The following is an 18,870-nucleotide window of genomic DNA, read 5'->3' as shown; positions in this document are numbered from 1 at the left end:
TGCGCATGCTCCAGCGGCTCCAGCTCCGCGTCTGGCCTCCCCGCGCCTCTGCGTGGAAGGTCCCAGAACTGCACACCCCGGAGGCTCAGGCGGCACTTCCATCGCCCCCGCGCGGCCACAGGGGTGCTGCAACCCCGACCCCACACAGGCCTGCGCAGGTCCGCAAAATGGCTTTATTCCCCGAAGGCTCCGCGCTGCGGTCCTGGGCCCGGCCCGGGGTGGTCCGACTTAGCCGCTGGGACTCCTGGCTCGCCTACAGGTGGCTGAGGCTGCTGTGCCTGGAGCTGCGCAGCGAGCTGGCCTCCCAGGCGCTCCTGGTTAGGCGCAGTCCCGCGGGGCTGCCCTTGGCGCCGGCCCTCGGGGGCAGGAGGCGAAGCAGTTGGCGCAGCACCGCCTGGCGCAGCAGGATGTACACCCAGGGGTCCAGGATCTGGTTCCAGGAGGCGAGGCGCACAGCCAAAAACAGCGGCCGCTGCAGGGAGCTGGAGCCCCAGCCCCCGACGGCCAGCACCACTAACACCTGCGGGAGAAGCCGGTGTGAGCGGTGGGGCAGGTGTAAAGAGAAGGGGACTGGCCAAGGGTGGGGCTGGGATGGATGCGAGCGTGGCGGGAAGGCAAGGGAGCTGTGAGGAGGAGCAGAGGCTCACGGCGGACGCGGGAGGGGGGGGTGGGGGGGGAGGCACAGAAGTCTTCGTCAGAACGAACTACGGAAGGAGGGGCGAAGAAGGCGTGGCAGAAGCAAAGGCCTTCCGTGAGTGGGGGCTCCAGCAAAAAAGGAGAGAAGTCCCAGGTATCCTGAAGGACTGGGGACCAAGGGGAGAAGAGAAACGGGGCGGGGTGCTGGTGGAAGGGGCTAGGGAATGAAGCATCCGGGTCTAGAGGAGTGGGGCTGGGAGGAAGGTGGCCTGGGTAGCGTGCACTACAAAGACCCCAGGTAGGAGTAAGAGAAGGGGACGGGGTGGAGGGGATGGGATGTCAGAGAGAGAGGCCAAAGGGCTGTCTCTCCTGACTGGTGGGGCCTCGAGGGGGTGGGGCCCCGGCTGGGGAAGGGAGGGAACCCAGGTGTCTCAGGAGGGAAAAGGGTGGGAGGGGCCCGGCCCGAGGGGCGTGTGCGCCCCTCACCAGCAGCGGGCTCCAGCAGATGCACGACACCACCATGATGCCCACGAGCTGGCCCACCATCTCCACATCGTGAGCGCGGGCTCTGCGCGCTGAGCCACGGCCCGGGGAGCCGCCGGGGACCGAAGCGACGGACGAGGAGGACGAAGCTGAGGCCGAGCGGGGCGCGCGCGCCCCCCAGCGACGGCGGCCGTCGGGGCCACTCGCCGAAGGACGCCGTAGCGAGCGGCGGCGCCAGCGGGCGCGCAGCAAGGCCAGGCCGCTGAGCGTGTTGCAGACGAGCGCGGCGAGCAGCGCGGCCAGGCCGAGGCCGGCGAAGAGGCCGGCGAGCAGCGCCTGGCGCCAGCCGCCCGCGGGGCGCAGGCCGATGAAGCACCACGTGCCCGGGTACTGCAGCTCGTAGCGGCCCACGCGCGCCAGCGGCAGCAGCGCCACCGCCAAGGCCACGGCGGCCAGCGCGGCCAGCGCCAGGCGCGCGCGGGCCGTCGAGACGCGCGCCGCGTGCAGCAGCGGCCGCGTGAGGCCCACGCAGCGCTCCACGGCCATGCCGCAGCCCAGCAGCAGCGGGCACAGGCCGAAGAAGACCATGCAGCCGCCCAGGAAGTGGCAGGCGCCGCCGGCCGGCGGGCGGCCCGCCGCGTACAGGCGCAGCACCAGCGCCCCCGGGATGACGTGGCCCGCCAGGTCAGTGGCCAGAAGGCTGGCGACGAACAGCAGGAAGGTGGCGGCCGAGCGGCGGCGCCGCAGGCGGCCCGCGGCCTGCGCCAGCAGCGCCAGCGCCAGCACGTTGGACACGGAGCCCAGGGTCATGGAGAAGATGGGCAGCGCCGGCGAGGTGCCCGCCCGGCCGGGAGGCGGCACGGCCGACGCGTTGGGAGCCCCGGGCTCCGCGCACGTGGTCGCCTCGCCCGCCAGGCTCAGGTTGAGGGGCCCGCAGAGACTCATGTCAGGTGCTGGGGTTGGGGCTGGGGAGAGGAGAGGAGGGCTCCGTGAGGCGGGCCGGGAGCACAGTGCCCACCATCCCCACGGGACTAGCAGGCAGCGCCACCTCGGGTCATCAGGCCCCGTTGGATGCCATGGCATTCTTCTGTCGCCTCTGCCCACGGCAACTCCAAAGGACCCTGGCTGCCCCATTCCCGACCGCTTTCTCCTCTGCCTCATCAGCCCATCATCTCCTGCTCCAGGCCTCATTCTTGCCCTCACCACCTTCTCTGTCCACCTTGGTTCCCCGGGCTCCGGCCTTCCGTGTCTGTCCCCACCTGTGGGCGTCACGGATCTACCTCTGACACCCACCTCTCATTATTGCACCACAGCGAATTTCTCGCCCCTGGCTCCATCTGACACCCCCTGGCCCATTTCTGATCGGCAGGGCCCCACCTGACCTCACTGCCCCATCTCTGCCCATCACATGTCACCTTTTCTCCAGTCCCATGTTGGATGCTCACAGCCCCACCTCTGCCACCACGGGCACATCTCTCTCCACCGCATTGTCCTTTTCCCCACAGCTACATGTCTGTCCCCACCGTCCCTGCCCCCCACACTCCCATCTCTGAGTTCTGTCACTGGCTCACCCTGGCTCTCCCCTGACCACAGCTGCCTCACCGTGGATGCCCCCCGGCTCCCGTTCCTGCCAGCTCCAGGTCCCTGCCCCAAAGGCCTCAAGGCGGACCCAGCACCACCCGTCCCTTGATAACCTGGAGGTGAGGGCTGAGAGGGCCGAACTGCCTGCTGGCCACATGGGAAAGGCAGATAGACAGTAAGACTGACAGGGACAGACAGATGGGGCTGAGAGTCAAGAACACAGGACACAGAGACTGAACTAGCCACGGCCCCGTCCTTCCAAGCCCTCCTGCCCCACCAGACATCCTCATGCCCCAGTCTTCTTACCCACACAGCTTGGGACTCCAGGTCCCCATCGCCTGCTGCTTGGCCCCCGCTGCCTGTTGCACCCGCGCCCGCTCCACCAGAGCTCTCCGGCAGGCCAGGCCGCTCCCTCTCCCTCCCTCCTGGGGCGGCTCCTCAGCTCCCTGCCTCCTCCCGCTGCCCGCTCTGGCCTCCAGGGGCCGCTCCCGCCATCTCGCACCCAGAGGGGGTCTGGGGTGGCAGAGACCCCTCTGTGCTCCTGGCAATGGGCAGGGGCTACACTGGACCCCAGCTGCCCCACCAGGAAGGGGTCTCCCGGGGAGTTGGCCTGGTTCCCCATGACCCCCACCCCCTGGCGGGGCGGGAGTAGCCCTCTTCCCCCCCCTTTTCCCCCCAGGCGTGGGCCTTTCGCCTGCCTCATTAATAAAGTGGATAAAATCTAAACACTGGAAAATGTGAACATGGCCCAGGGCAGGCTGGGGCGGCTGCAGGGGTGCCGCTGCCCCATGGGGACTGCGAGCTTGGGGGGCGAACCCTGCTTGGGGGCAGCAACACCCTCTCGCCCTACCAAAGCCTGCATGGATGTCGGCTCGGGGGTGGTGGGGGGCAGTGCCTCGTGTGGCCCCGTGTGGACCAGCTTGGGTCGGGCCCAGCTTGGCCAGGAGACCCGCCCATTATTTACACAGGGGCTTAAAGCTCAGGCCAGGGCCAGCAGCGAGTCATACCCTGGGAGGGGCAGGGGAGGAGGCTGAAGGGGGGCAGGGGAACCAAGAGGTCTGGTGACCAGGGGACTCTCTCTTGAGACACACGAGTCCCAAGCCACCTGTGGACACAACTGCAGCCTCACGTCCTGCCCTGAGAAGCAGGGGCGCACGCACACACTCTCACCTTCTAAGACACACCGTCATGCCTCTTAACACCCTACGACCAGATGCCATCAGTCTGTCCCCAGCACAGTGGCAGCCACGCTCCTCAAAGCTTTAGGGTCAGCCTTCGTCATACCCCTGAACGCACTGTGACTGTCACCTCCAGGACTCCCACAGGTGCCCCCATTGTTACTGGCTTTAACTTCTCTCAACACGCCGAAATGCATCCCCCCGAGAAGGCGCTGGGAGATCCGGTCTCGCCTAGCACCGAGACGCACACACCACCCCTCCCTCTGAGACAGCCCACCAGCCCCACGCCGTATCACCCACAGACACCCCGCAACGGTCCAAGACAGGCCCTGCGAATGCACTCCATACACCCACGGCACAAGGAGTCGCACCTCCTGGACATCTCGAGACCCAGCTGGTCAACACCTAGCCCACAAACAGAAAACACCCGGAGACACTCACACTCACAGCCTTGGACACCCCCCGAGCTGCACCTACACGGCCACACTCCACACAGGGGTGCTGCCGGTTACCCCCACAAACACCGTGGAACACAAAGACAGTCATTCATCCCGTTCCCTCAACGGAGTCAAAAACCACCAAAACTCCGATAGACAGTCTTACCGTCTCAACACTGAGACACCCCGCTGCACCCCTTCGCGACCGGAGCGGTTTACCAGCGCAGACAGGAGGCACCCGTGGGTGCCCAGGGATGTTGAGAGGGGCCCCAACAACAGCTGTCTCCATCCCACCCCAAGAACACAACCGCGGCCTGCGCACACACCCCGCGCCCCGCCAGGGCCCCCAGCTCCCCTCTCCCAGGCAGGCCCAGCGCCCTCCTGTCGAAAGTAGCGATGAAAACGGGGAGCGGGCTGACCCCAGACATTCCTGCAGGGACCTCTGGCCTGGCTCCCCTTGCTTCAATTCCTGCCCTTCCCTCCAGGTCTGGCCAGGGTCCCACCCCCCCTTCCCTGATCCCCACTCAATCCTCGAGGATGAAGTGGGTTGTCAAAACAAGCACACTGGGTTTATGTCCAGTGCAAACCATGGTGGGCCATGGATGCCAGCGGACCCCCCGCATCCAGAGTCAGCAGGAACGGGGGCCACGTCATTTGCCCTGGCAGGCCTCCATCTTGGGCCCCCCACCTTTCTTTTCCCAAGCCAGGCTTCCGCATCTCCCGGCCCTGGTGTTGTCCCCTATGGCCCTGGGCTGTAACAGCCTGGTGCCCACTGTTCACATCAGGCTTGAGGTGGCGGGAGGCCTTGTTCGAGAGGGAGCAAGATTTGAACCTCAGTAGGCCAGGAAGCTCCGGCCTTTGACTGGAAGCCTGGTGGCCCGCAGCCAGAAACCTCATCAGGCGGAACGGGTTGGGGGGGGGGCGGTGGCCCAGCCAGGCTCCTAATTCAATTTGGAGCCCGAGGAGGATGGATTTCAGCTGCTACATTCTTTCCCAGCCTTGGCTCACCCCCTTCTCCCACCCCAAAGCTGAAGCCGCCACACAGGTCCAACAGCAGATAGATTCTTTATGTTCAAGACAGCAATTCAGATACAAAAGCCCACCGCCATCGTCCCTCCTGCCCCTTCTGTCTGGGGCTGGGCTGAGGGCGACACAGAGAGCAGGGGAGGGAGGGAGGTTGGGGGTTCACAGCAGACTAGTGTTTCAAATGCGGAGGTAACAGACTCTGAGGTGAGGGGGCTCCTCTCTGGGTGGGGCATGGGGGGAGGGCATTATTGCATTTGCTGAGGGGGGGCATGCCCCCCTTCTGCATTCCCTGCAGCAGGAAACTAGGGAGGTCAGGACCCCCAAACAGGCCCCAGGGAGATGAGAGACCAGTTTGGCAGCTAATGCAGAAAGTGTTGGGGGCGGGGGTGGCCGCCCAATCTGGCTGGTCCCTCCCCCCACCCCCTGCGCCTGACCCGGCTGAGGTAGGTGGGGAACAGGGCAAGGGGGGACCGGGGACCCCAGCCAGGGTGGGAGCTGGGGAGGGGTGGTACCGATTGGAGTGGGGCGGAGGCCTGGCCCCACCTCCACTCTGCATCGTCCTTGGGCTGCTGAGCAAGGTCCAAGCCGGATGCTGCGGTCCAGGCCATGGTGGCCCTCCCACTGGGGGCTCCCACCAAGCGGAGCCAGGTCACTGAGAGGTCTGCAAGGGGGCCTAGAAGCGGCCGACCTTGGCATCCCCAATGGCACCCCAGACGTCAAAGACGAACTCATCAGGGAAGGCAAAGTCACCAAGCCGTTCATCCAGGGCCTCGGCTAGCTCATCCGGGTTCCTTTTGTCCTTTCCAAGCTCCACCATGGTGGCCGCTGGACAAGGGTGGGGGGCGGGGCACAGAATGGAAGCACAGATGACAGAGGTACTCAGGGTAGACCCAGCCCCACAGGACCCAGAAGCCCCTTCCCCAAGGCTCGCACCCATCCCCAGATCCAGGCGTCCCCACTCACCCAACTCCGTGTCCCTGATGCCCATGTAACTCTCCAGCAGGTCATCTACCTTCTCAATCGCCTTCTCCTCAAAGGCTGAGGGCTGGGGGGGTGGGGGAGGGCGGGGTGGGAGGAGGGACAATGACATCACAATAATGTGAATATATTTGTAATTGTACTTAAGTGCGGGATGCTCTTTTCACCACTTTACATGTATTAACCCACAGCTCATTCTCACCACAACCCTGTGACAGTATTACTCTCCCCCTACTTTACAAACAAGGAAACTGAGGCCCGCCTACCCAACAGAGGTCCCAGAGCTGCTACGTGGCAGAGGTAGATTTGAATCTAGTGCCCAGAGCCCCCTCAGCTAACAGAGGATGCAGCCACCTATGGATGCCCAGGGAAGGAGGGCTGGGGCCGGGCTAGAACACTCACCACATCCTCTACTGTGGCGGGGCCGCGGGATCTGAGCCGGAGGGTCCCTCGGCCAGTGCCCAGCTGGGGGCCAGAGCCAGGGCGGCCACCCCCTGAGCGCACACCGATCATGTCTGTGGGAGGCAGGGAAGGGGTGAGGGTCTGGGAAGCCCAATTTCAGCATGCCCTGGGCAGGACCCCAGGCAGCCTGGCCTCAGATACCCCCTTCTACCTTCTCTAAGTTTCTGCAGGCTCTGGGGAGTTGGGGCCTGAGGTGACCCCGGGAGGGCAGGACTCCTGACTCCCGCTTGGCATGGATGCGGGAAGGACAGCCAGGGGCTGAGAATGGAAAAGGCTGGAGGGGAGACAGAAGGGGGCCCTGTTCCCAGGGCCTGAGGGACAGGAAGGGGGTGGGGCCTGGGTCTTGAGCTGTTCTCCCCAAGGCCAAGGGGATCCAGCTGCTGGGCCAAAGACCAGCCCTATCTGCCTGGGGAAGTGTTTGAGAGTCCCCTACCCCCACCTCAGGGGCCTCAGGCCCATTCCAGAGAGTTAGTGAAGTCAGACGGAAAAGTGGGGGTGCAGGAACAGGGCAGCCAACCCTGGCTTCTCAGGACTGGGGGGGCTCGCCAGGGTTGGGGGCGCTTGGCTGGGCTAATGGTTCCAGGAGGCTGGGTGTGGGGGCAACTTCCTCCTTGTCCTCACCCTCCTCCCAGGCTGGGCGGAGAGCCAGCACCCCCTCCCCAGGGCAAGGCGGAGCCCCCCCCACCCCTTCTACTGCAGCTGGCTGGCCTTGGGTGCCACCTGCTGGTGTCTCCCTGCCACTGTGGCCTGAACCCAAGCGAAGAGCAGTGGTCCAGGAGGCAGCCCCCTCACCAAAGGCCTTGCGGGGCTCTGTGAGCTTGAGCGTGAAGGTGCGGCCTCGGGGCAGCTCCTTGAGCAGCCGGGCCACCTCGTAGTGCCGGCAGCCCAGCAGACTCTGCCCGTTGATGGCCTCAATCATGTCACCCACGCTGATGAGCTGGATGTGGTCAATCACGCTTCCCTCCTTAATGCGCTGTGGGGAGAGGAGCTGTCAGCCCCCATGGCTCTGCCCTTGGATGCCATGGGCCATCCTTACCCTCAGGACTCCGGGTGCCCCATGCACCCCAAGCACCTTGATGAAGGCATAGCCGGCCCCGTTGTCAGTGATGGTGAGCCCCAGCGCCTCCTCCGACTTGAACACCTCCACCTCCTTGCGCTGCCCCTTGACGTGGGCAAAGATGAAGTCCTCCAGCCCGATCTGGCCTCCCAAGAGCTTGTCCATGTCCACTTTGTGGGTGTTGAGGGTACAGAACATCACCTGCATGGGCGGGAGACACTCAACCCTCACCTCCTTCCCTTGCCCTTTGCTAACAACCACCTGAGGGGGAGCGGGGGGAGCTGGGAAAGGGCTGGGGGTCCCCACCCCAGAGTGGCCCCCACTAGGACGCAGCTCTGCTGGGGCTGGGATTTCTGTCCTAGCAAAAACTCCCTGCGGCCCCCAGGGCACAGAGCCTGGCACACAATGGGTGCTCAGTAAGGGCTTGTGGAATGAATGCAGGGGCAGAGAAGACCCCCCCACACCTACTGAGACCCCCGCATCTACTTCCTGCTCAATCCTACGGTTGCCCTTTTTGCCTCCCTTCCTTCAGCTCCCAGGTCCTCCGGGTAAGGCCTCCCAATGCATCACAGAGAAATGAATCTCGCATCTGACCTCCAGACCCCGTAATCAACTGGGGCGCAAGCCTCCCCATGCATGCTGGGAAGGTCACATCCAGCCCTGGCCACCCATTTCTGCAGGCCACTGGGGCACAGGCCTCCCGATGCCTGAAGGGCGCTCAGCACCCAGGCTTGGCCTCCAGTTCCCCGTAAGTCACTGGGGAGCAGGCCCCGGCATGTGCAGCTCCAGCGTCTGAGCCGCCGCTCCCGAGCAGGAGGCACGCCCGGGCCTCAGCCCTTCATCAGGGACCCCGGGGCCCGGCTCCCCCGCGGGTACCTCGGCAGCTGGCAGCCGGAAGGCCTCGGCGATCTTGCCGTACAGCTCCTTGACGTTGGTGAAGCCCTCGATGCGGCCCGTGGGACTGCCGTGGGCCAGCTGGGTGTGGAACACGAGGCGGGGCCGCAGGGCCGGGGGAGGGGGAGGCAGGCCCATCTGGGGCCCCCCTGCCCCACCCCCACCCAGGGGCCCCGGCTCCCCCACGCCCAGCCCCCCACGGCCTGGCTCCGCCTCCTCATTTTCCACCAGAGGCGGCGCCTTTTTCCGCCGCCCCAGTCCCAGCGGCATGAGCAGGGAGACGCGGGCACGCTCAGGAGATCTGCAGGGCAGGAAAATGGGCTCAGGGCCTGGGCAGTGGCCTCGGGCCGCCTCTCCCACACTATTAGCACCCTACTGGCCTTATGAGATATTTAGAGAACAGAACAGCCTCGGTTCGAAACCCGGGCCCAGCACTTACATACCTTGTACAGAAGTAATAATGGCAGCTATTACCTACTGAGACCCCAAGCAAACCGCGCTGTGACCTTCCTTCATCCTCACATCGCATCGGGACGTGGGGACTATATTATGTTATGATTATGCCCATTTAACAGATGAGAAAATGGAGGCTCAAAGTGGTTACATTCCTCTTTATTTTTCTATTGGCACTGACACTCACTAGTGCTGCGCTCCAAAAATTTCTGACTCTCCCTTCAAAGCACACAGGCGGGTGACACTTGCTGACCTCCTTGTGACTGGGCAGGCATATGACCACTTCTGACCAATGAGCTGTGAGACACATGATGTTTCTGGGCTGAAGCATTTAATCACTGGAGCAAGAGACTCCGGGGGATCTATATCTCCCAGGCAGGCTGCATTTGATAATGAATGGGACCTCCTGCTGAGCTGCAGTGACGTAGCAGGAACAAAAAAAATAAGCCTGGTGGAGTTCGGCCACTAAGATTTGGGGGGTTGTTTGTTACTGTAGCAAAACCTGTCCTGACTGATTTACTCTTTTTCTTTCCTCTGTTTTCTTTTCTCTACCTCCATTCTCTGTTTCTTTCTTCCTCCCTCCTTTCAAACAAATATTTTTTGCATGCTTACTATATTCCATGCACCACTGTAGATATTGCCTTCAGTAAGATAAGCAAGGTCTGTGACCAGGGCCACTCTGTGCAGTTACACAGGATGTTCACTGTGCAAAAGCACCAGACCAGGGTTGCAAGTGGGACTGAAATTCAGCCTGTGCTCTGCTTGCCGAGCTACATGCCGAGCTGATGTGTCTGCCGGGAGGAAGGGCTGCCTCCTTCCAGTTCCCTCCTAGGTGCCACATATGCTAGCCGGGGCTCTGTCCATGCCGTCCAGAGCATACAGTCCAGAGAAGATGCACAGTGAGCAAGCACATGTGTAAAAGTCTATTCGTGCTATGAAGACAATCAAACAAGACAAGTTCTTCTACAGACAAGGTCAAAGAGGGCTTCTCTGAGCAGGTGAAACTGAACCTGAGACCTGAGTGACAGGAAGAAGTATCCATATGAGGATGTGAGGCAAGACGGCTCCAGGCAGAGGGAACGGCCAGTACGAAGGCCCTGAAGTGGGGACGTGCTTGGTGTGTTTGAGGAACAGCGAGGAGGCCTGTGGGGTTGGAACAGACCTGCTAAGGGGGACAGCAGGAGGAGGTGAGGGCAGGGAGGGGATCGGGCAGAGCGAGCAGGGCCTCGTGCGCCCAGGGAGGACTTAGGCCTTTGCTCTGAGTGAGGCGGCGGCCACGGGAGGGTTCTCAGGCTCACAGATCAGCAAGAGCCCACTGTAACCGCAGTGCAGCGAGCAGTGAGAGACCAAAGGGGTGCGGTACAAGAGGTGACAGGGGGTGTGAGGGGTCGACTTTGTGGGCCTTCCAGACTGGGAAAGAGTTCAGATTTCATTTCGAGTCACACGCCCTAAGTCACAGAAGCCAGCTGCACTCTCGGGTCTGTCTGATGCCCATGCAGAGTGGCTCCCTAAACAACTCCATCTCCCTGGGCCTGGGATGTCTGCTCTGCAAGTGGGGACACTCCACCCACCTGGCCAGGCGAGGTGAGGATCCCATCATGCCAAATTCTATTTTTTGTGTAAAGGGGACTTCCTGCTCCCTCCTTTAAAACCTCTTCCTCCAGGGGGCCGTCCTGGATTCAGCCAAACCCAGTGCGCTGCACCCACTCTCGTGCCTCCATTTGTTCGCGCCCGCATTCCTTCGTCTGTTCTCCCACACCTCCTCCCGTAGCAGCTGCTCCAGCCCCCAGCGTCTCTCACCTCCACTAGTGCAGTTGCCTCCTCCGAGTCTGCAGGCTTCTGCCCTCGCCCTCCACGGCCTGTGTCAACACAGCAGCCAGAATGATCCTGTAGAACGTAAGTCACGTCACACCTGTCCTCTGCTCCGACCCCTCCCAGGGCTCCCACTTCCTTCAGAGTAAAAGCCAACGTCCTCCCCTCTACCCACAGGCCCCAAAAGATCTGCCCTCATCACCTCCCTCCCCTCCCCTCCTCCCACCCTCTGCCTTGCTCGTCCCTCCCAGGCACATGGGCCTTGTCCCTGCCCCTCTGGTACACCAGGGGCAGGCCAGCCTCAGGGCTTCTGCACTTGACTCTGCCCTCTGGCATCCCCGCAACTCATTCGCGCATCTCTTTCAGGTGGGATATATGTTTCATCCACTGTTCTTGTTCACTGTTTTCTGAAAGGGCAAGGAATTCTGTCTGCCTTATTCATCCCTATTTTCTCAGGGCAGGGAACAGGGCCTGGTGTGTAGGAGGTGCTCAATAAATATTTGCTGAATGACTGGATGGATGATTGATCCTAATATTCACTGGCCCACCAGTCCCTGTGCCTGGCTCCGGGGAGAGAGAGGGGCAAGGCTGTAGTCCCTGCCCCAAGGGGGTCTTGTCTCACCAGCAAAAGCACAAGCCCCACCTCTGTGGTCCTCATCCTTTGCTTCCCAGCATAGTGCTGGGGACAGGGTAGGTGCTCCATCTACCCACATAGACACAGAGTATCTCCCTCATCTTTCACTGTGGTTTTGTTTTCACTCCCTTCATAATCAAGGATGCTGAACAACTGTCTTTTTTATAGGGTGGGCAGGGAAGGGCAGAGGAAGGGGGAGGGAGAGAATCTCAAGCAGGTTCCACTACCAGTGCGGAACCCAATGCGGGGCTTGACTCACGACCCTGAGATCATAACCTGAGCTGAAATCAAGAGCTGGATGCTTAACTGACTGAGCCACCCATGTGCTCCATGCTTAACAACTTTTAAGACATTTATTAACTGCTTGGATTTGTCCCTTTGTGAATTGCCTCTTTAAGTCTTTACCCATTTTTAAAAATTGTACAGTTTGTTTTTTATTGTAATGCCTGTCTTTTTTCTTATTGATTTGTGGGAACTCTTTATATATATTCCGGATACTAGTCTTTTATTGGTTACCTTATCTCTCTATTCACAGCACCCATCACAGTAGGCATTTGCTGAATACTTGACAAAAAACAAATTCTGAATGAATAAACCAATGCTGTCTCCTCAGATTATTTCATCGCACTCAGCGATGCTTAAAAAGAAAAAAAAAAAAAAGAAAAAGAAAAAGAAAAAACAAAAAAAAGTCCCAAACCCCTCATCATCACCTCCTCTGGTTCTCCCCCTGCTGCCCCTCACATATCTTAGCAGGATGCTGCGAACAGGAGTCTGGAACCTGGCTTCTCCTCTTACTAGCTGTGTGACCTTGGGCAAGTGTCTTAACTTCTCTGAGCTCCAAGGAAATCATATATGTGCCTGGAACAGTTCCTGGCATGTGAGAAGGGTTCCATAAATGGTGATTTTTTTTTTAACTACTATTTCCATCTGTACCACCTTTCAGTCAGTTGACAAGATTCAAACTTCCTCCTTTACCCAGGGCCTCCACATCCTGATCACCCAATTCCCAACCTCCTTACTCTGCCTAGGCTTGCTGCCCTGGTTCAGGCGAGTTTCCACATCCTCACCTGTGAGGAGGGAATAATGGTAGTGAGGAAAGTAAGTGATGAATGAATTTGCCTTCCAAACTAGAAGAGGCAGGGTGGCCTGGGTTCAAATCCCACCCCTGCCACTTACCAGCTGCGTAGCCGTGGGCAAGTCACTTCATGTGATGGGGCCTCAGTTTTCTCATCCGAAAAAACAAGCAGAATTCCTGTCTCTCAGGGTGCTTATGGGAAGCCAAAGAGATTATGCATACAATCTGATTAGCATTTTGTCTGACATTCGCTATAAGGAAACTGTTACTATTATTGTCATTATTATTATGGCCTCCTCCCCTGCCCCGCCCAGGAACATCCCAGTCCACTCTGCCTGAGGAGGCCTAGTCTAGGCCACCTCCTCCAGGAAGCTTCCCTGGCTTGCCCCAGCCTGTTGGAACCGCCCCTGTGGTCCAGACGGCTCAGGCCCATGAACCTAATTACATGTTGCCCTGGCAGAACTCTTGTCTTTCAGTCTTAGGCTGCTATTTCACGTCGTGTCTCTATTTTAAAATGTAAACCAGATCGCATCACTGCCCGGCTTCGAATCTTACGATTTCCCACCTTACGGAGGAAAAGCTACACACTCCTTAATATGAGTCACAGACCCCTGCAGAACTGCCACTTTGACTGCAGCTGGTGCCCCAGCCACACTATTCCAAGCTCCGTCTAGCCTCAGAGCCTTTGCCTGGGGTGGGCCCCCTGCCTGATCTTTGCAGGGCTACCTCCTTTTTTCATTTAGATCTTGTCTCCAAAGTCACCTCCTCCAAGCCACCCCCCTTACCCACAGATTCTATCATGCCACCCCCTCATATTTTATTCATAGCACTTTTATTCATAGCACATAGCACTTACTACCATCTGCAGATACCTTCTTTATTTACTCGTTAACTTGCTTGTTGCCTGTTTCCCCCCAACTAGAATGGCAGCTCCCACAGAGCAGGGATTTTTGTCTTGTTCACTATTGTGCCAAGAACAGTGCCTGGCACATGGTAGGTGCTCAATAAATGTTTGTAGAATGGATGAACGTGCCTTCTGTCCTCATTCTGACTACTCTCTAAGCCCTCCTATCCTCAGAACATGCCGGGAGTTGCTAACTGCCACCCCCTCCCCAAGTTCCCAGTCTCCGCTCAAACCTGAACATAGGGTTGGAGGAAAAGAGTGTCAGCCTGGGCGCCAAGCGCATTGGCTGGAATCCCAGCATCCCCACCCTCTCTTCCCTGCAAAGGGCCTGAAACTGAACAACCCCACAACCACGCAGAATCACAGCGGGGGCAGCAGGAAGTGGGGAAGGGGGTTCCTGGGAGCTGACATAAACTGGGGGAGGGGGGCCACCACACCCAGCCTCCCCTTTCTAGTAGGATATTGCTTCGGAGAGGAGGGCGGGAGGCCTCTGATTCAGTCTTGAAAAACCGGCTCCTGGGTGTTTCCGGGGAGAACGCCTACTGCCCAGGCCTCAGCCCAGGCTTCCCAGAGGGGCCCAGGGGGCAAAGGATCCCCGGGCCCCCATCTCCCCTGCAGGTGTCACTCTCTACTTAGAACTTAGGTATTCAGTCCTTGTCTTTCCAGCTCAGGGGAGGCAAGGTAGGGCTGGTGTCTGGTGACCCCTTAGGGGGAAAGCAAAGAGCAGCAGGTGTGGCCCACATGTGTGCATGCCTGGAAGTGGAAGCAGCAGCAGGGCAGCGGAGCGGGTCAGGAACACCTGAGCCACGGGAACACTGGGCCACTGGGCCACTGAGCCACGGAGCCATGTAGTCTAGTGTCTGAGACTCCAGTTCTGGACTCTGAAGCACGGGTTCGAGTTCCCGATCTGTCACTTACTAGCTGTGTCACCTTGAGCAAGTCACTCCACCTCTCTGGGTCTGTTGCTTCACCTCTGAAAGAAGTAACAGCACCTCCAATAAAGTGTTTAGACTCAGTGATACGCATGGTAAATACCTGACACGGAACCGTTCAAAAAATGCTAGCCGGAGTGATTTTTTCATTATTGTTATCGGGACCTCGGTCCTCTCCAGGTCCCTCTAGGCCCTGGAGGATTGGGACGAAGCCGGCTCCAGGGAGGTGCCCAGGCAGGGCTCAGAAATGCCGACCCCGCGCCCGTCCCCGTCGGGGCGGGGACTGTCCAGAGGAGCGCAGGGAGCGGGGTGGGCTGTCGACCCCATCCCAGCGGCGGGAGGCGTTTGACCCTGCGCCGGGCGGGGCGATAGGCGCCTCTCTGGGAGGGGGCCTCGGGCATCCTGGAGGCCAACCTAGACCTCCAGCCCTGTCCATGGGGCCGGCCCCACCCCGCTCGATCCGCCGGATCCCCGCTGCTCTGCGACCCCGCAGGTCCGCGCTGGGGTCCCCGGGAGCGGCCGCGCCGCGCCCCGGCCGCGGGGCCACTCACCTGCGCCGCCGCCGCCACCCCGCGCGCGCCCGGCTCGGCCCTCCGCAAACTCCGGCCCGGGCCTCTCCCGCAGCCGCGGCCAGGGAGGGCGGGGCCCGCGCCCGCGCGCCGCCAATCAGGAGCGGCCGTCCGACGTTCGTAGCCAATCCGCGCCGTGCCGCCCTAGCCCGGGTGGGCCCGACGGAAACATTCCACAGGGATCCCTCCGCCTCGCCCGGCTCTTCCCGACCCCCCCGCACCGCGGCGCAGTGGACCTTCCCACCCCGCCTAAAGCCACGGCAGGCTGTACCACCGCAGGGCGCGGAGGGGGGAACCTGAGGCTGGGCCTCTGCCAATCGCGGGGAAGGAAGGAGACGAGCAACCAATGGGAAGCTGGGCCCCCCGGACCACGTGCTGTTGGCTCGGTGTCGGTCTGGGGTGTCCGGGATGGTAAGGGGCGGGAGGGCTGGTCGTGGGAGTCAGGGACCGGGGCTAAGTTTCGGGCAGAAGCAAACTCCCCACGTCCGGAAAAGCTGACCCTTTAGGAGACCTGGGAGGGGGCCGAGGGCAGCCCCCAATCCAATCCTCCTCCCGGTCTGCCCCTGCCCCAGCCCGGCCATCCTCGGAGCGGATAAAAAGGATGCATTCATTCCAGGCGGGCGAGCGGGCGGAGGATCGAGATGAATAGGGAGGGTCCCGAGTGTCCCTGCTTCCTGGGGTGTACAATGGACAAGGGCATTTGTTCATTCATTCATTCATTCATTCACTCGTCAAATATTTCATGTGCCCCTGCTCCGTGCCAGGCGCTGTCCTATCTCTACAGATACTTCAACGAGTAAGCTCAATGTGCTTCTGGTAGAGGTAACAGCGCGTGCAAAAGGCCTGGAAGCCGGACCGAGAGATACAGCATATTTTGGGAGAGTGCAATATCCTAGGAGCTAGCAAATCTGTATGAAACGGTGCACGGAAGGGAAGACAAGGGCGAGATGGACTGCTCGCTTGTTGGTTAGACCAGCGAATATTTACTGAGCACGTATGTGCTAGGCTTCAAAGGGTACCCAACCAATCCAAGCCTCTGCCCTTTCATGACGCTGTCTCCTCCACCTAACTGCCCCCCCCCTCCACCCGTACGCCTGGGTCCGGAGACTGGCACCGAGCAGCGTCTCAGCGCCCACGTGTGAATGAGAGGACAGGTGATCTCACCATCGTCAGGTTTGCCTCCTAACTGGGATTTCTCAGGCAGGAGTAGGTCCAAGAAACAAAGACAAAAACGCACCTCGTACAGACCAGGACTCTCAGTTCCCAGACAGGTGAGATTTCCTTGTTCGGCCTCAAAGCCGGCCGCTGGGGAAGTTGGGGTTGGACCAGGAGCTTGCTGTGTCTTCTGGGAATTGTAGTTCTCTAATGGCTGCGACTCTGCTCAAGCTTCATTGAATGACTGGGTCTCTGCAGTGCCCAGGGTGAGCTGTTGTGCATCCCAGCCCTCCGGAGGGGCGAAGGGAAAGAGGAGAGCGGGGCCTGGGCTTAGCCTCTGAGGGCTGCGAGTCTCGCCCCGCCCAGCCAGCAAACACTGCCACTGCCTGGGCAACAGGCACAGCTATTGTCCTTCTCTTCCTGTTCTGCTGACCTCTGCCATCCCCACTGAGTGATCAGTTGCAATGGCTGGGCCAGTGTCCTCTGTGGGACTGTAACCACTGCCCTGCTTGCGCCTGGCATCTGAGCTGCCCTCTGCACACCCTGCAAAGGACAGTATGTGGGGCCACGGGGACCACAGAGTCCTGAGCAGAACCCACCGGAATCCACCTGTTGACTGATGAGGAGTCCCCAGGGAGGGGTGAGGGGGTTGCCCAAGGGCACAGAGCAGGCCACCTCTAACCAATTTTATACTTCAAAAGGCTGGGAGGCCCAGCTGCTGAGGAGCTCAGACTCAGTGCTACCTCTGCCCCCTTCGGAAAAAATAATCTGGAACGACAGCTAATATATGCAGAAGGGAAGATTGAGTTAGAAAATCCCCATTTTGCAGCCAGTAGAGAAATAATTAATTCAGGCGAGGCTAATCAGTGGAGGAAGTAGATATTCACACAGTCTCAAAGGACCAGCCCACAAATTACTTGTTAATTACAGTGGGGGAAGGATACCTTGGTGGAGAAACCTGTCACAACTTTAACCAAGTGATCAAAACTAACATCACTAGTGATGGGACAGGTCGACCTCACATACCCCTTGCCGTGATGTACTGAGGACACAACATCACCTGCAAAGCACTTGGTCCTGCCCAAAGTGTTCAACCTGGATCTACTCATGAGGACATAACCGGATACTTCTGATTAAGGGACTTTCTGCCAACAAACAAACAACCCAAAACCAAAGAACAAAAACCAAAAATGCCTGGACTCTTCAAGTAGATCTACGTCAGGAAAGGAAAAATCAATCCATTAATTGAATGAATGAATGAATGAATGAAATGCTGGGGAACAGTTCTAGATTGAAGGAGACACAGGTGACAACCAAAATGAATGTATGATCCTTGATTGGGTCCTTGATAAAAATTACAAAAAAAAAAAAAAGGATAGAACAGCTATGAAAGATATTCTTGGGATGATCAAGGATATTTGAATGTGGAGCAGATATTAGATAATACATCCATGTTAAATTTCCTGAATGTGAGCATTGTACTGTGGTTAGATAAGAGAATGTTCTTATTTTGGGGAGAAACACACTGAATTATTTAGTGGTAAATTTGTGATGGCTGCAACTGCCAAATGGCTCACAAAAAATATATGTATATATTTTATATACACTATCAAAATACGGTATACATTAATATTAATATAGAGGAGGGATGGAGAGAGGGAGTGGGAGGGAGAGACAGTGCATACACATGAGCACAAATGTGGCAAGGTAGTAACAATTGCCACCGAATCTAGGAGAGTAGTATGTGGGTATTCATTTTACTATTCTTGTGAGTTTTCTATGCCTTTGAAAATTTCAAAATAAACATTAGGGGAAAATACCCCCAATTTCCTCCCATCTCTGGTACAACACTGTAGTAGGCTCAAAGTGCCCCTTTTTGTGTGTTTTCTTGAAAATGTGCATTGTTTTTTCTTTTAAGATTTTATTTATTTATTTGACACACAGAGAGAGACACAACGAGAGAGGGAACACAAGCAGGGGGAGTGGGAGAGGGAGAAGCTGGCTCCCCACTCAGCAGGGAGCCCGATGCGGCACTCGATCCCGGGACCCTGGGATCATGACCTGAGTGGAAGGCAGACGCTTAACGACTGAGCCACCCAGGAGCCCCTGAAAATGTGTATTGTTTTATGTGGGTGTTCCATTATACTTGGCTTCTTACTTTTCTTTTCCAGTTAGCACTGTATTGCCTTGCTTGCTTGTTTGCCTGTTTTGCAGTAGGCCTTAAAGATCCATCCATGCTGCCCATCTCTTATATCTATTTTCTTCTAATTTCTACTTGGTGCTCCACAGATGTATCCCTCACATCTTACTACTGTGTCCCCCGGGGATGGACACCAAGCAGCCTCCAGCTCCTCACACTGCAGGCTTGGACATGTCCCCTTAGAGACCTGGTGGGAATCTCCCTAGGAGAGAGACCTGGATGCAGAGATGCTGGGTCACAGGACACAATCAATTTGCTCTGTGACCTCCTGGACTCGCTGTCCCCAGTCACGTCTTCTGGCAGTGCAGAGGGGCCCATCAACCCACATCTCCTCCAGCTGTTGGCTTTATCCAGTTTCTAATTTTTGCCACTCAGACTCACTGTCAAGTGACATCAGCATTGCT

General features: G+C 58.8%; 2 protein-coding genes and 1 long non-coding RNA gene across 4 annotated transcripts; 1 reads left to right on the top strand and 2 right to left on the bottom strand.

The window, feature by feature from the left end:
* Positions 1-253: 253 nt before the first annotated feature.
* Positions 254-2,080, bottom strand: PTGER1 (prostaglandin E receptor 1). The gene is made up of 2 exons (XM_036066534.2): positions 1,123-2,080; positions 254-520 (listed from the first exon to the last, which is right to left on the bottom strand). The coding sequence occupies exons 1-2, from the start codon at positions 2,062-2,064 to the stop codon at positions 254-256; spliced, it is 1,209 nt and encodes a 402-aa protein (XP_035922427.2). The 5' UTR covers positions 2,065-2,080.
* On the top strand, positions 1,278-3,426 carry LOC118519217 (uncharacterized). Its single transcript, XR_004909059.2, has 2 exons — positions 1,278-2,819; positions 3,015-3,426. It is a non-coding gene; the product is annotated as an uncharacterized LOC118519217 (long non-coding RNA).
* Positions 3,427-5,363: 1,937 nt separating this feature from the next.
* GIPC1 (GIPC PDZ domain containing family member 1) lies at positions 5,364-16,619 on the bottom strand. 2 transcript variants are annotated; one of them, XM_036066539.2, is made up of 9 exons: positions 16,349-16,619; positions 12,808-12,898; positions 10,986-11,072; positions 8,715-9,033; positions 7,854-8,039; positions 7,574-7,754; positions 6,722-6,834; positions 6,305-6,386; positions 5,364-6,166 (listed from the first exon to the last, which is right to left on the bottom strand). In XM_036066539.2, the coding sequence occupies exons 4-9, from the start codon at positions 9,000-9,002 to the stop codon at positions 6,015-6,017; spliced, it is 1,002 nt and encodes a 333-aa protein (XP_035922432.1). In that variant the 5' UTR covers positions 9,003-9,033; positions 10,986-11,072; positions 12,808-12,898; positions 16,349-16,619; the 3' UTR covers positions 5,364-6,014. The 2 variants fall into 2 exon arrangements, with proteins under 2 accessions (XP_035922432.1, XP_035922431.1); XM_036066538.2 differs by lacking the exon at positions 16,349-16,619 and adding an exon at positions 15,094-15,191.
* Positions 16,620-18,870: the final 2,251 nt, after the last annotated feature.

The sequence above is a fragment of the Halichoerus grypus genome, chromosome 1, assembly GCF_964656455.1.
Source record: "Halichoerus grypus chromosome 1, mHalGry1.hap1.1, whole genome shotgun sequence".
Taxonomy (NCBI): Eukaryota; Metazoa; Chordata; class Mammalia; order Carnivora; family Phocidae; genus Halichoerus; species Halichoerus grypus.
This window is presented reverse-complemented; position numbering and strand designations above follow the sequence as displayed.